This window comes from Asparagus officinalis, chromosome 7 (genome assembly GCF_001876935.1).
Source record: "Asparagus officinalis chromosome 7, Aspof.V1, whole genome shotgun sequence".
NCBI lineage: Eukaryota > Viridiplantae > Streptophyta > Magnoliopsida > Asparagales > Asparagaceae > Asparagus > Asparagus officinalis.
Window position 1 is genome coordinate 36,354,733 of NC_033800.1, and position 14,982 is coordinate 36,369,714.

General features: G+C 37.1%; 2 protein-coding genes across 4 annotated transcripts in view; both read right to left on the reverse strand.

The window, feature by feature from the left end:
- The window catches only part of LOC109850915 (ABC transporter B family member 4-like), a 22,789-nt gene extending 19,843 nt beyond the window's left edge, over positions 1-2,946 (reverse strand). The window contains exons 1-3 of the mRNA XM_020421000.1: positions 2,776-2,946; positions 2,118-2,172; positions 1,790-1,965 (exon numbers count right to left, since the gene is read on the reverse strand). Of these exons, the coding sequence (XP_020276589.1) occupies positions 1,790-1,965; positions 2,118-2,172; positions 2,776-2,907 (363 nt within the window). The 5' untranslated portion in view covers positions 2,908-2,946. The remainder of the gene's footprint in view (positions 1-1,789; positions 1,966-2,117; positions 2,173-2,775) is intronic.
- Positions 7,644-14,982, reverse strand: part of LOC109850845 (ABC transporter B family member 11-like) — a 12,365-nt gene continuing 5,026 nt past the window's right edge. For all 3 annotated transcript variants that reach the window (XM_020420914.1, XM_020420915.1, XM_020420913.1), the window contains 7 exons: positions 13,203-13,728; positions 12,529-12,802; positions 11,021-11,907; positions 9,955-10,221; positions 9,201-9,464; positions 8,691-8,984; positions 7,644-8,149 (listed from right to left, as the gene is read on the reverse strand). In XM_020420914.1, coding sequence (XP_020276503.1) covers positions 7,796-8,149; positions 8,691-8,984; positions 9,201-9,464; positions 9,955-10,221; positions 11,021-11,907; positions 12,529-12,802; positions 13,203-13,728 — 2,866 coding nt within the window. In that variant the 3' untranslated portion in view covers positions 7,644-7,795. The remainder of the gene's footprint in view (positions 8,150-8,690; positions 8,985-9,200; positions 9,465-9,954; positions 10,222-11,020; positions 11,908-12,528; positions 12,803-13,202; positions 13,729-14,982) is intronic.

Genomic DNA, 14,982 nt, shown 5'->3' on the forward strand with positions numbered 1-14,982 from the left:
TAGGAAGAGAGAGAGAGAGAGAGAGAGAGAGAGAGAGAGAGAGAGAAAGAGAGAGAGAGAGAGAGAGGAGAGTGTTTTGAGAAGGAGACAATGGGGGATGAAGCATTTTGGGAAGGAGGAAAGTGGAGAGGATGTGATAGATGGGAGAAGAAAAGGATGAAGGAGATGATGGGGGGAGAGAGATGGAGGAGGGAGAGGGAGGGAGAGAGAAAGAGGAATTTTTACAAATATTTTAAATTTTAGATGGTCAATATGTAAGTGTGAGAGATATGAGGGATATATGTGCAAAATTTTTGTACTTTTCGTGGTCAAACTAAAATTCCGGTGATCGAAGTAGGTGTAAGTGGTTAACTATATTATTTTACAAGTGTTATTATCGTCAGCGTCACTTTTTGGGTCTTATTGGTCACAAAGTATGTCACTTTGTAGGCTAAATTGGTATTTTAACCATACTCCAAGTGTTGTAGTTTGAGAATAGTTTGAAAAGATGTAGTATAATTATCACTACTCAAATATAAACGTTGGCATATAACTTGAAAGTAAAACTCTACATACTTGTCATATATATGGATATGCATGTAGATAGGTTAAATTATAAGATCGATATTTTTTATACATCAATATTACTAGTTTAGTTTTTTTTTTTTCTAGCTCTAACGACGTTTTGGGGCCGTTTGCTTCCTATTGAAACAAGCGTGATGATGGCTTCAACGAAGATTTTACAACAGCATCGCTAAACAGTGCTATCGAACAATACACACAATAAATAAGGGTTTTTTGATATTAGCCCCTTAAATCTTTCATATTCAGGATAGTCCCTCGAATAATAGAAGTTACTATTAAGTCCCTCAGATCATAAGTTATTTGAAATTAGACCCTCAAATCATTGAAATTACTATTAGGACCCCGAAAACTTAAGTTGTTTTGAAATTAGTTCCTCCAATCAAATACGAATTAGAGGGATTAATTTGAAATAATTTATGAGAATTTGGAAATCTAATAGTAATTTCAATGATTTTAAGAATTTGTCTTTATTTGCTATTGTCTCTTTTGCTTTGAGGGACTAATTTTAAAATAACACAAGATTTGGGAGATCTAATAGAAATTTCAATGATTTGAGGGACTAGTTTCAAAAATAACTCAAGATTTGAGGGACCTAATAATAATTTCATGATGTGAGGGCCTAATTCAAAATATAAAAGAAGTAAGGGACTAATATAAGAAACCAATAAATATAGGCACATGTCACACTAAATTCTGTAAACAAAATAAAGAAATGCACATGTTATCTTTTCTTTTCTTTTTTTCTTTTTTTTAAATTTTTTTTGTGATACGAAATGAACATGTTATCTGAAACTCTGCAAACAAAATAAACATTGTCAAACTCTGTTGCCAACTTGATTAATTTAAATAATTGAAAGACCTTTTATTGTTAAGAAATTAGTAGATTAATTCCAAGTAAAAGAAGAAGAAATTAAAAACAGTTGAACTCTGGGAAGCATTGCGGCTTATCAACTATTTAATTTGAGAAAATTCTCTTGAACTTTGGCATGTCATGTCGTGGTTAACTCGTGTCAACTTTTGTTTATTTCATGAAACCCATCCGGACTTTATTGTGTCTCACAAACTCCTCTATGTACTTCAACATTTCCTTACCGGACTCCTTACATGTAATTAGCAAATAACTGAAGTGTTAACCCTAGATTTAGGGGGTTAAGTGACATTTTTAAAGTTTAAAGGTTAACCTCAAAATCGTGTGATTCGTGTGAAATTCATCTGAAATCAATACCTTCTCTCCCACAGCGTCCTGAATTAGAACAGTGTCGCCGGACATCCTCCCGACAACTTCCCCGGTGGTTGTTTCCTTGTCGAAGAAAGCAATTTCTTGTCGTAATATCGTTTTCAAGTGCAGATTCCTTATCCTCGCAGCTTGCCTTTCCCCGGTTGCCATCCAACATGACACCTCTGCCAACAAAGAGACATTTACGGAGTTCCGTATTCGCTTTTAGAAAAATTACAATTAAGCTACACTTTGGTATTCTCTCCTAGAAAAATTAGGTACTTCCGTGTATTTTTTTCATACACACTAGTAGAAGAAGTTGGAGGGAGAAACTTACGAATAAATGAAGCTATCCCATCTCCTACAGCTAAGTAGACAAATTGAAGGCACACCTGAAATTGATCGCGTGAAGGGTTAACGATATCTCTACATAAAATTAGAACCTCTCAAGTCATTTCTTGTTCACAAATTCAAACAAGGACACTCCAGAACTGGGGGAAGAGCTATAATTTTATATTCTGACGTAGCTTGGGAGCCATTTTCTTTTGGCTAAAATTAAGTTGGACTCATAGAGCAGTATTTTTTTTAAATCTGCTTTATTAGAAAAAGCATCGTGGTCATGAACGTGCTCGCTTCGATACTATCTTAAAGCTCCTGCCACAAAATTAAAACCCCAAGGTCGTCGTGGGTCGAGGGTTGTAATTTTTTATTCTAACGGGTTGCTAATTCGACTGCTACAATGAAATTAAAACACTTTGAAGTTCTCGTCCGTTCATCCAAGCTGCAGTTTATTATTATTATTAATTTTTTTGGCAGAAAATCAAGTGACAGTTTATCAGTAGAGTACTGATGAGCTGTTGTCAGTAGGTTTAACATTTCCGAAGAGCCTGTTGCTTCACCAGAGATATTAGTAGCATTTTCTCAAAATTGAAAGACATGAATCATGAATATAATTTACCCTTGTTTTTATCCTCTAGCTAGCTAGAAAGAAATACCTTGGAGATTTTGTGACCCACTTCGTGGATGTCACTGGTTCCTCCCAAAGCCTGAATCGAACTCCCAAAAAGCACCGTCATGAGAGGCAACGCAACACCATTGGCCAGAGCACCAATGGTGCCCGCGATCATCAGAAGCACATCGGTGGAGTCTGCGAAAGAGAACAGCTTGTAAAATGGAAGAACAGAGCGTTTCGCAATAACAGAGGACGCCCCGTCGCATTCGTTTCTATTTCCTATGGCCATTTTATCGGCTGAAGCACCAATTCTACCCCTTCTCTTCTTCTATGCCCATCAATACTTCATCATGGGTACTGACAATATGATGAGGGGATAGAGAAGAGGGAATCTATGGGTGTTTAAGAGCGATACGAGGCGGCCGTCCAGCAAAATAAAAGGAAAAATGAAGATTCAACTGTTGTGGGTCAGGCCCGGGTCGGCCCCACACGCATTTAGGTCCTTTGTTTATCAAAGGCATTTGGAGGGCCTATTGGAAATGGGAGTTGCATTGAAGGATTTGGGATTAATATTCCTTTACGAAATCCTGTAGTCGGTTTCCCCGAGGACAGAGGGCAAAACAAAAGGAAGGCGCTATTCTTGAGGGCAGGGGAGAAGAAAAAAAAAGGAGGGGGGCAGAAAATTAATTTCTGATTATATATGGTTATCTGATTGCGGTGATTCAAACGCCCTTTTCTTCGGAAGGACGATGCTGTCAAGGGTACGATGTTGGACTCTCTGGAGGTGTTGGAGATTTAAATTGAGACTGGTTTTAGGGTTTTAGTGCCCTAGATGTAACACAAAAGGAACTTTTCTTACCTCAAAGGAAGTGCAGCCAGCCTATCCTTCATAACATAATATAGAAAAGCCCTCCCCCTTGTCAACTCCGAACGAATGCTTAGTTAGCCATGAATGAGAATTCTTGTTGCTTGTTGGCAGGTAGTTCTATGTAAGGTTAGCTCGAAAGCGAGTTCTTACTCTTTGACCTGAGGGGAAGAAAGCTGTGATTACCTGGATGAGGTTGACCTTCTTTCTGCGGTACGGCTATTAGTCTTATTAGAGTTAGTAGCTAGGAATCTCTTCTTCCGCCTATTAGCGGTGTGACTTTCTTCTTGAAAAGACTGCTTTCCTTTGAAAGAGCTGTGGTGTGGGACTAATATCTAAGGTTCTTTGCTACTGTTAGTAATTGAAGAAGAAGGCACTGCTATTGAATCTTTTTCTCTTGTAATTTAATCCTTAAGTTTGGGTGTAACTTTGAGGATTTGTCCTCTTGATTTATAGCGAAATATTTCTCTTTGGATTGCCATGTGGATGTAGCACGATTTGCCAAACCACATTAAATCTTGGTGTTTGTTTGAGTGTGATATTTTCGTTGTTGCTGTTATTTGTTCTTGTGTTTCTTTCCGTAGATAATCTCAATAAGTTCCTAACAAGTGGTATCAGAACCTTGGTTTGAGGTATGCATTGAGATGAAAAAGATGGAGAGTTTTGGTACAATAATAAAATTGGATGATTCCAATTAGCAAGTATGAAAGTTCAAGATAAAAGATATTCTTTATTGTAAATATTTACATGATCATATTGAAGGAGATGAAGATAAGCCAGAAAAGATGACCGACAAAGAGTGAGAGAAATAACACAGGAAGGCGATCGATTATATTCAGATGTGGATAGATGTTAACGTGTTTTATTATATATCAAGAAAGACTAACGCAAAGTCTCTATGAAAGAAGCTTGAGGATCTCTACAAGTGGAAGATTGTGGAGGAAAATACATCATTATGAGATGGTTGGTAAACTTGAAGTTCAAGGAAGGAAGCAGCATAGCAATGCACTTGAATGGGTTCAAGAGTTTGGTTTAATCAATTACCTATCATGAAGATGACTCTCGATGATGAGTTACAAACTTTATTATTATTGGGTTCTTTGCCAGATAGTTGGGAAACATTAATGATAACGGTCAACAACAAAGCTCCAAAGTCCAAATAGTATGTTATCAATGAGTATAGTTACTAGTAGTTTACTCAATGAGGAGACTCCGAAGAAGTCTACCGGTATAGATAACTCGCATGCATTTGTCACAGAGAAAAGGGGCCAGAGCAGGTATAGGGATCAATTTAGAGGTGGTGGCGCATCCAATGACAGATCAAAGTCTAAAGAGAGATGTTACTTTCATTGTGGGAAGCTTGGTCATATCAAGAAAAATTATTGGGTATGGAAGAAAGAACAAATTGGGAACAAAGTTGAGAAGAAAAAAAAATAGACAATGACACTATAACTATCTTGTTTGAGATCGATGTTATTCTCACTTTCAGGAAAGAAGACTGCATGCATGTTACATGTCAGAATTCTAAGTGGATAGTGGATACAGGAGCTACATGTCATCTACCGCCACTCATTGTTACTAGAGGACAGTTGCAGTTTCTTGTATATATTTCAGAAGATTTTTAGATTCTACCTTCATTATTCTTTTGTTTTGTGTGGACGACATGTTGATTGTTGGCAGGATAGTCAGATGATTAGTGGGCTGAAGAAGAAGTTGTTTAAATCCTTTGACATGAAGGATTTAGGTTTTGCACAACGGATTTTTAGTATGGAGATTGGTGGTGATAGGAAAGCTAAGAAATTGTGGTTATCACAAAAAAAATATGTTGAGCAGTTGCTTGATAGATTCAACATAAAAGGTGTAAAAGCAGTTAGTACTCCTATTGTAAGTCACTTGAAACTTAGCAAAAAGTTTTGCCCAGCTATAGATGAGGAAAAGAGTGAGATGGAGAATATTCCTTACTCCTCAGCTATAGGGATTTTGATATATGTTATGGTTTGTACTCGGCTAAATATAACTCATTCAGTTGGCGTTGTTAGCATATTTCTTTCTAATCCAAGAAAAGTACATTAGGAAGGTGTATAATGAATCTTAAAATATTTGAAAGGCAGTTATAGATTGTATTTAAGTTTTGGAGGTTCTAAGCTAGTACTACAATGTTTTGCAGATGCCGATATGGCAAGTTATTTTGATCACAAGAAGTCTAGCTCAAGTACGTTGTTCACTTTTGTAGGGGCAGTGTATCTTGGTAGTTTGGATTGTAGAAGTATGTTGTTTTATTTACAATAAAGACAAAATATATTGCAGCTATAGAAGCTAGTAAGGAGATGATTTGAATGACAAGATTTCTGCAAGAGTCAGGCTTGTATCAAAATATGTATCAAGTTTTTATTAATAGTCAAAGTGTTATTAATTTGAGCAAGAATTTTATCTTCTATTCTAAGACAAAACACATCGATGTGAGGTATCAATGACTTTGAGAATTTGTTGAGAAAGAGGAGGTGAAACTATAGAAGATTCACACACATGAGAATCCCACATATTTCTTGACAAAGACTGTTCCATAGAGAAGACCGAGTTATGTTGGCGATTGGCCAACATTGACTCTCGGCAAGGAGTCACAGATGGGCATATCCCCTTGTTGAGCTAGAGAGGGAGATTGTTGTGGGTCCAGCCTATGTCGGACCCACGTGCATTAGGTCCATTGTTTATCAAATCCTAGGAGAGAAAGGATTTGGAGGGCCTATTCGAAGTGGGAATTGCATTGAAGGACTTGGGATTAATACTCTTTTATTAAAAGGAATTGGTTCATGATCTCCAGTCGGTTTTTCCGAGAACGGAGAGCAAAACAAAAGGTAGGCGCTATTGTCGAGGTCAGGAGAGAGAAATTAATTTCTTGATTATCTAGTTCCGATTGCAGTGATTCAAACGCCTTTTTTTTCGGAATGACGATGCCGTTAAGGGCACTGGACTCCTCGCAAGTGTTGGGGATTTGAGTTGAGATGTGTTTTATGATTTTGGTGCCCTAAAAGTAACACTGTATTTTTCTCTTGTGACTTAATCCTCAAGTTTGCATGTAACTTTAAGGATTTGTACACTTGATTCATAGTGGGATATTTCTTTTTAGATTGCCCCGTGGACATATGCACGATTTGTCGAACCACGTTAAATCTTGGTGTTTATTTGCGCATGATTTTTTCGTTGGTGCTGTTGTTTGTTGTTGTGTTTATTTCTGCCGATAATCTCTATAATTTTTCTAACATCAACATCCATTTTTAATATAAGATGGTTACTTAGCAGCAATTGTGAGTACAGAATAAGCTAAGTCAACTATCTGCCTTAAGGCAAGGAGCACATTAATGAAAGAAAGATGAATATAAAATAAATTGTTTGACTTATGTGTGGCTCTCCAATTAAGATCAAGGAAAACAAAACCAAATGAGGGTCTTTACAAGCTAAAACAACGAAGAGCTTTTCCAGGGTAAAACCAATAACCTGTCATATGTCCCATAATCTGGGACTGGCGGCATTTGTCTTTATATATAGGAGTACAATACTTCCACCGTTTACTGTAAAATGTAACTGTTGAATCGTTGACTACAGAACTCGCGGGAATTGAGGCGAGGCTTTAGAAGGACACAGCGAATTAGTGAGAATGAGGAGTAGATGAGGGTAGAGAAGCATGAATGTACTCAGATTTAAAACATAACGGGTTTTATGCTAATAGATCCAATAAGGGATCCAAACGTTAAATACCCTCTCTAAAACACTTGAGGCTCGAACCTTTTATCTTCTGATTAGTGATGTTTTATTTGCTGATTCTCGTGGATGCAGGACTTGCCGGACCGTATAAAGCCCTTGTGTTCGCAACTCATCAACTCTTGTCTTTCTTTTAGTGTACATGTTCTTCCTTTGTGATCTTGATTTCCGCGTAATATCCGCAACAAATAGCCCACATTGAACAATGTGTGCTTTAATGATGCTTCACTCTCTGATTCATACATGCGTTCATATATATACACACACACATTATGAAGAAATTGTAATAAGAATATCAGTAGCCTATGCGAACCATTTTACATTAAGATTATCGCCGATCACGTTGTAACATAATTTACCAATAGTTACATGAGATGCAAAGTGACATGGTTGAAAAAACTATAACCCAATAAATTCATCGATAAAAACAATGTTGTAACTATGAAGCTGAGCTTGAATGAAGTGCTACTAAGGAGGCATAAGCCCCGTCATTGATCTTCATCAACGCCTCATGCTTTCCTTTCTCCACGATCATACCATTTTTAACTACAGCTATTACATCAGCATTTTTTATTGTGGTCAGCCGATGAGCAATTACTATTGTGGTCCTGTTGACCATAACTCGATCTAATGCATCCTGAACTACACGTTCAGATTCAGCATCAAGTGCGCTTGTTGCCTCGTCGAGGAGCAAAATTTTGGGGTCCTTCACGATTGCACGAGCTATCGCTACTCGTTGCTTCTGACCACCAGATAGTTGGATCCCTCGCTCTCCAACCATTGTGTCGTAACCCTGTAAATTCAAAATCAGATCATGGAGAGGCAGAGGAATTCAATATGATCAAAATTTGTGAGAAACAATGGGGTAAATTTTACAACCCATGTGAAAATCTCATGTATCCAAAGACCAAAATGCCCCTGATCGGAAAAATCCTTCCATGTCCTTTTTTATAAATTCAAAGGTAATTTTCATACCCTAATTAATTAATTTAACTACTTTGACTGTTAATTTGAAAATTTTATTTTTGGTCTTTTTACCAGTTCATCTAACATCGTTAGAGGGTTTAGTTAAAAATAAATAAATAAATAAATAAAGTTTTGGTGGTTTTCTGAAACATCCCAAACCTAAAGGGAGCTAAATGATATGTTTAAAATTTAATAGGATATCTCAAAATTGGCCAAACTTAAAAGAGTGTTTTTTGTGAATTTTATTCAAAATTTTTATCTTCATGATCATAGGCTATCAATAGAAAGGTCTAAGAAAGAAAAAAACTCTTGACGGTTTAGGAAGAAGAGGACTTCTCTAGGATTAAAATTTTGGACTGCATAAGAACCTGCTGTAGACTGCATAAGAACTTGTGTGCGTTTGCTGACTCAGCAGCAGCGACGATCTCAGCCTCAGTGGCTTCTCCCTCTTTTCCATAGGCAATGTTTGCTCGAATGGTGTCATTGAACAAGGATGGTTCTTGACTCACTAGGCCCATCTGTTGCCTTAACCACTTCACCTGGAACTTTTCTATCTCGATTCCATCCATCAATATGTGTCCTGAATCAGGATCATAAAATCTCTGTAACAATTGTATTGCTGTTGATTTGCCACTTCCGCTCTCACCGACCAATGCAACAGTCTGTAAATTGAAGAAGCTTGTCAAAATTTAATCGGTTGACTATGTTTTACTAGTTTTCTGTTACGTAATGTACCGAACCTTTTACATAAAGATTATATTTTAATATTTAAGCAGTTCCAGTGTTATAGAATAACATAAAAATGATATAGCAACAGTTTCAAAGAAATAAAGATTAATCAAGAACCTTTTTCTTGTACTTAGTGAAAGTGTATTTACCTTTCCGGCAGGAATTGACAAGCATAAGTCTTGGAAAATCTGAACATCTGGCCTTGTTGGATATCTGAAACTGACATGCCGAAACTCAATGTTTCCCTTTAGAGTCTCTAATTTCGTCCCGGAATCATCACTAGCATCAATCTTAGACTTGCGATCAAGAACTGCAAACACAGAAGCTGTTGCGGATTTCGCTTTGCTAGAATCTGGTGCCAGGGAGCTTGATTGTGAAATTCCAATGGCTGCCATAGAGAGAGCAAAGAAAACCTGCAATTCAATTTGAGATGAGGATTTACCATTAATCCTCATATGAAGTCAACAATTAAGGTAACGGTCTTCAAATAGTTTGCATACAAGTTAGAGCTTTAATCATGCGGTGGTAATGTGTATGGTAGGAGTACAGTTTGTTTTCGTCTAATATTTGGTATACATTTCACTTTATTTACTAGAGACCTTTGGTTAATAACTTGACATTAACTGTCTCTGTTGAGCTCAGTTGAGTTACCTCTTCTATGATGTAGATAATTAACGCACAGTAACAACAACATCAAGAATGAATTTAGTTTCACAAGCAAAAATGTGATTATTTCGCTCAAGTCTAGATCTCTTGTATAGTCGTATGAGGCTACTTTTAGTTATCAAATCTCCAACGATGTCTGAAACTTGTACTAATTAATTTCGTTTTAAATGCAACTGTAAAAGCAGATGTTAACATATCTTCTAATAAAAGCTTTTTGGAAGTCCAGATGAGGCTTACTCGGAAAACTTCACCAAATGTGGTCTTTCCATCCTGTACAAGGCGTCCTCCAGCATAGAAACAGGCGGCGTAAACACAAAAAAGCACAAAGAAGGAGGCTCCAAAGCCAATACCACTAATCAATCCTTGCCTAATTCCTGTCTTCATAGGTCCGTCGCATTTCTTCTGGTACAGTTCCATCACCTTATCTTCAGCTGAGAAGGAAGCAACTGTTCTTATACTCCCCACTGCATCATTTGCAACCTGACTCGCTTCCTCATACATCATCTGCATGTCATTTCAGTTAAAATCATTTGATGTTTCAAAGATTTAGAATCACATATTTTCCTCTGGATCTTTCTAGATGAGAGAAATTTAGAGATGGCTTCTTGGTTGTAAGCTTAACCTATACGATGATGGTGATTAATTTCTAGGTCATATTACAAATTCTTTTTAGAGAATAGCACTATATCAAGCTATTTAAGTGGCGGAGCTGACAACTATGATCGACTTGTAGGTCGTTATTCATACAACAAATTCTTTTCAGAGCATTAAGTGCGAAATGTTATGCCACACCAGGAAACGTAACGTAAACCCAATTTCATATATTATAAGTTCACATATCTGTATCATGTGGCCACCAGGTTGGCGTGGTGTACGATTTCCAAAACCTTTGACCGTGTTAAATTTAAACTATAGTAGTTACCAACATGATTTCTCAGAAGATCTCATGAGAAAAGATTTTATTTCGTTGAAGGTAACCCAACATTCACCTCATCCTATTTGCAATCAAGGTGCCCCAAATCGGTGCAGCTAAAGGAGGCACCTAACCAATTCTTTCCATCTCTCTGTCAATCTGACAAAAAATCGTAGTTATTAAGATTTTTTTCCGAAATTCATCTAACTGCACTATGTTTAATGGTAATTTGCTAGAAAACTTACACCTATAATTTCTATATTACAATAATATATCTCTCACCCAATAATTACCTAAAGATGAAAAAGCAATACTAGTAATTGTGATAATAGTCGATGACTTCCCTACTGCTTTATGAACAAATAATTTTGTGGAGTTGTAAAGCCAAACCTTTGCATCCGCACTAAACCCCTGCATGAACTTCATCTGGACATATCCATTAAGGCCAATGAAGGGCAAGAGTGCTAATATGATTAGAGATAGTTGCCAGTTTGCAATAAAAGCAATCACCAAACCGACAATTAACGTAGTAATATTCTGAACAATTAACGCAAGTGCATCACCCACAAGACCCCTAACAGTTGCTGCATCTGCTGATAGTCTAGCTCCAACTGCTCCACTCGAGTTTTCAGGCTCATCAAACCATCCAACCTCCATGTGAACCACCTTCTCAAAAGTCATGAGTCTGATCCTTCTTATTAATCTTGATCCAGCCACGCCAAAGAAATATTGCCTAGCTGGAAGAGCTAGAAAAGAAATCACACCGAATACACAAAACAATAATGACCAAAACTTGGAATCCTTCTTCATCTTTGCAGGAGGATCATAAAATGTATTTATCGCACTAGATAGTAAAATTCCAAATATGGGAAATATGGTTCCATTAATAATGGCAGAGATTGAACCAATTGCGAGCACGGGGATCTCAGGTTTGTTAAGGTAAGCAAGGCGTTTGAGAGATACTTCCTTTATTTCTTGGGAACTGATGTCAGTATTTCCTTCCTCCAATTTGTTATCTTGGAAATCAATTCCAACAGGCAAACCAAGTGGTACTGAGAAAGAGTGGCGGCTGCTGTTCCCTATAGATGATGACGATTCCCGGGTTATAGAACGATTCAAAGACATATGTTGGCTAGAACGCCTCCCTACATCAGACGAAAGATTAAGCTTGTCGTGGTCAGACTGAGATGTATTTTCTGAATTTTTATTCATTTCTTGCAACCGTATGAGTTGTTTATAAGCTCCATCTGGATCCTTTAGAAGCTCAGAATGCGAACCTAAGCAAAATATACAGAACAGTGTTAGGTCATATCATATAATGCTATAGATCACAAATTGTCATAAAAAGATGGGTCGAAGGGCGAGTTTGCTATTCTTGGTGCTTATGATAAGCTGCTTATATAAGCAGCTTATCGAAGCAAGCTACCGAAAATGACTGTTTGGTAATCATATATCACAAGCTTCTCCTAGGTGTCTAGTACAATTGTACTTAAATATCATTATAAGTGAAAATGACCAATTAGCCATAACTTTAGCTGTTTGCTAATTAATTAGTAATAAAAAACATTCCTTTATATTAGAGAAACCTCAATTCTCAGATAATATTGTCAAAAGCTAAAGGATTTATATGGTATAAAAACTACAAAAAGAAATGTCTAATTTGAAAAGCATCCTCGAGTTGCTTCTAAAAGCAGACACTTAAAAAGTCGTAACTGTTTTAATAAGCATGCAAGAGCAGTTTTACCAAACATCATTGTTGACTGCTTCTTGCAAAAATAACCACAATCAGCCTAGAAAAAGCAACACTAAACTGCCGCTTAGTCTATCAAATCAACTCTATGCTCATATGCCTAATGATAATTGATTTTACAAGTTAAGCAGTGCTTGTAGGATTGTACCTTGTTCCACAATTGAACCTCTGTGTATTACTGCAATTGTGTCAGCATTCCTAACAGTACTCAAACGATGAGCAACAATAAGAGTAGTTCGGTTTGCCATTACTCTATCAAGTGCCTCCTGCACTATTCTCTCAGATTCTGCATCCAAGGCACTAGTGGCTTCATCAAGAAGTAGAATCCGGGGGTCCTTCAGAATGGCTCTCGCAATTGCAACCCTTTGTTTCTGACCGCCTGATAATTGTGTCCCATGCTCGCCAACCATAGTATCAAGTCCCTGAATGCAATACATCTCAATACTTCAGTCAATACTAGATACAATAAAAGATCAATTTCACTATCACATTAATTACACCCATGTAATCGAAATATGGTTTAATTAAACGGGTGAACCTAGAGTCTTCGTATCTACACGGATAGTCCTAAGGTTTTTTATTTTAATTACATGGGTGACCCTGGAGTCTGTTTAAGTTTTTTGTTATCAATGTTATCCATGTAATTAGAATCAGCAATCTGGAGTCGGTTTATTTTTTCCGTTATCAGGGTTACCCATGTATATAGAATCAATGAGCTCATGGTTGCCGTGTAGATAGCAGACTCCAGGGTCACCTGAGTAATTACACCACATCTCAGAGTAACCCAGTGTAATTAATCCATTTTTCAATTATATACCAAACCTGAGGCATTTTGTCTATGAACTTGGCAGCATTAGCAAGCTCAGCTGCAGCTTTGATCTCTTCAGTCGTTGCACCATCCTTTCCATAGGCTATATTCTCTCTAATGCTCGAAGCAAAGAGTACAGGCTCCTGACTCACTAGACCTATTTTTCCTCTAATCCATTTAAGCTGGAACTCCTTTAAATTTATACCATCTATCAGAACTTCGCCAGCATCTGGATCATAAAACCGCTCAACCAGACTAACTACGGTAGATTTCCCACTTCCACTCTCTCCTACCAAAGCCACAGTAGCGCCACTTTGTATGAATAAGGAAAACCCTCTGAAAATTTGTTCATCTTTGCGAGTTGGATAGCTGAAGTAAACATCTTTGAATTCTATATCTCCACGAACGTCATCAAGCTTCTTTCCTGAGGGATCAGAAGCATCAATCTCTGGCTTTCTGTTGATTGTCTCGAACATCTTGTATGCTGCAGCTTGCCCCGCTGCAAATGCTGTTATGCACGGAGAAGCCTGGCCCAAAGAACTGTAGATGTGGACAAAAACAATATACTACTCAGAACTGATCTAATGGCATTTGCTTGCAGAAATGAGCACTAATAAAGTTTTTGCCGTGAATTAGTATATATTGAAAATGAAATTCACACAGAATCGTGCATGGTAAACAAAGAGCTATGGTAGTCAGCACAATAGTAAATGATCAAACATTGCAACTATGTAAAGAAAATAAAAGAAGAAACAAAACATGAAAAACATTATCTCACAGAACTATGGCTAATTTATTCTACTTGATCGGAGGGTGATGAATGCATATGGACCTCCATAAGGGAATAAAAGAAAAATGAATGCATATGGATCACTTTTTTCAAATAATATAAAAGAATGGAAATATGAACCATAAATAAATAGATAAGCATAATGAACAATTAGCTTTGACAAGATAAAAAGTTAGAGGTCATGAAATATATGTTGGTTCTTAAGTATGATATTAGGACTTGTTACGTATGAGATTAGGTCTGAGAACATGTCATACACGTATTACACACGATACTCCTCACAGCGTTGTTGTTGATTGTTGTGCTTCTTATTTCCAGCATGCTGCAATTTCTGAGTACTCTTAAAGAACCAGTTGAATAATTACGCTTTACATGGAAGCTAGGAAGTATTGGGACTACTAAGTTAGTGTTTATGATTTTTTTCCCAACAAAAGTATTCTCACATATTGTGGATGCTATTCATGCCATTTATAGATGACAACTTAAGTTTTTTTACTTTCCTATATTCAACAAAAATGAAAACAGAGAAAAGGAAAAGGAAAATAAAAAAGAAGGATGTAATGAACCCCTTGCAGGCTCCTTGGTGGCCTACTCTCAAACTGCATAAGCCATAGCTCTTAAGGGTGCGTTTGGCAACCCTTGGAAAAAAACCGAGTCAGGACAATCTTGACACAGTTTTGTCCTAAACTAGACTGGGATTAAACTAAGAGGTGTTAATCCAACAAAAAACTAGTTTAAAGGATACTTTTCGTCCTATGAAAAACTGGGTCAATGCTGACCCAGTTTTACCCAAAATGGGGCCAAGATCGACCCTGGGTCCATTTGAGTTGGTTGTCAAACACAGCCTAAGGTAGCCTCTTCCTATAAGGCAAGGAGCTAGAAGATATGGATGTCAATATTATGACCATTTAACATTTTGTCAAAGCTGTAGCCTCTTCCTATAAGGCAAGGAGCTAGAAGATATGGATGTCAATATTATGACCATTTAACATTTTGACATTTTG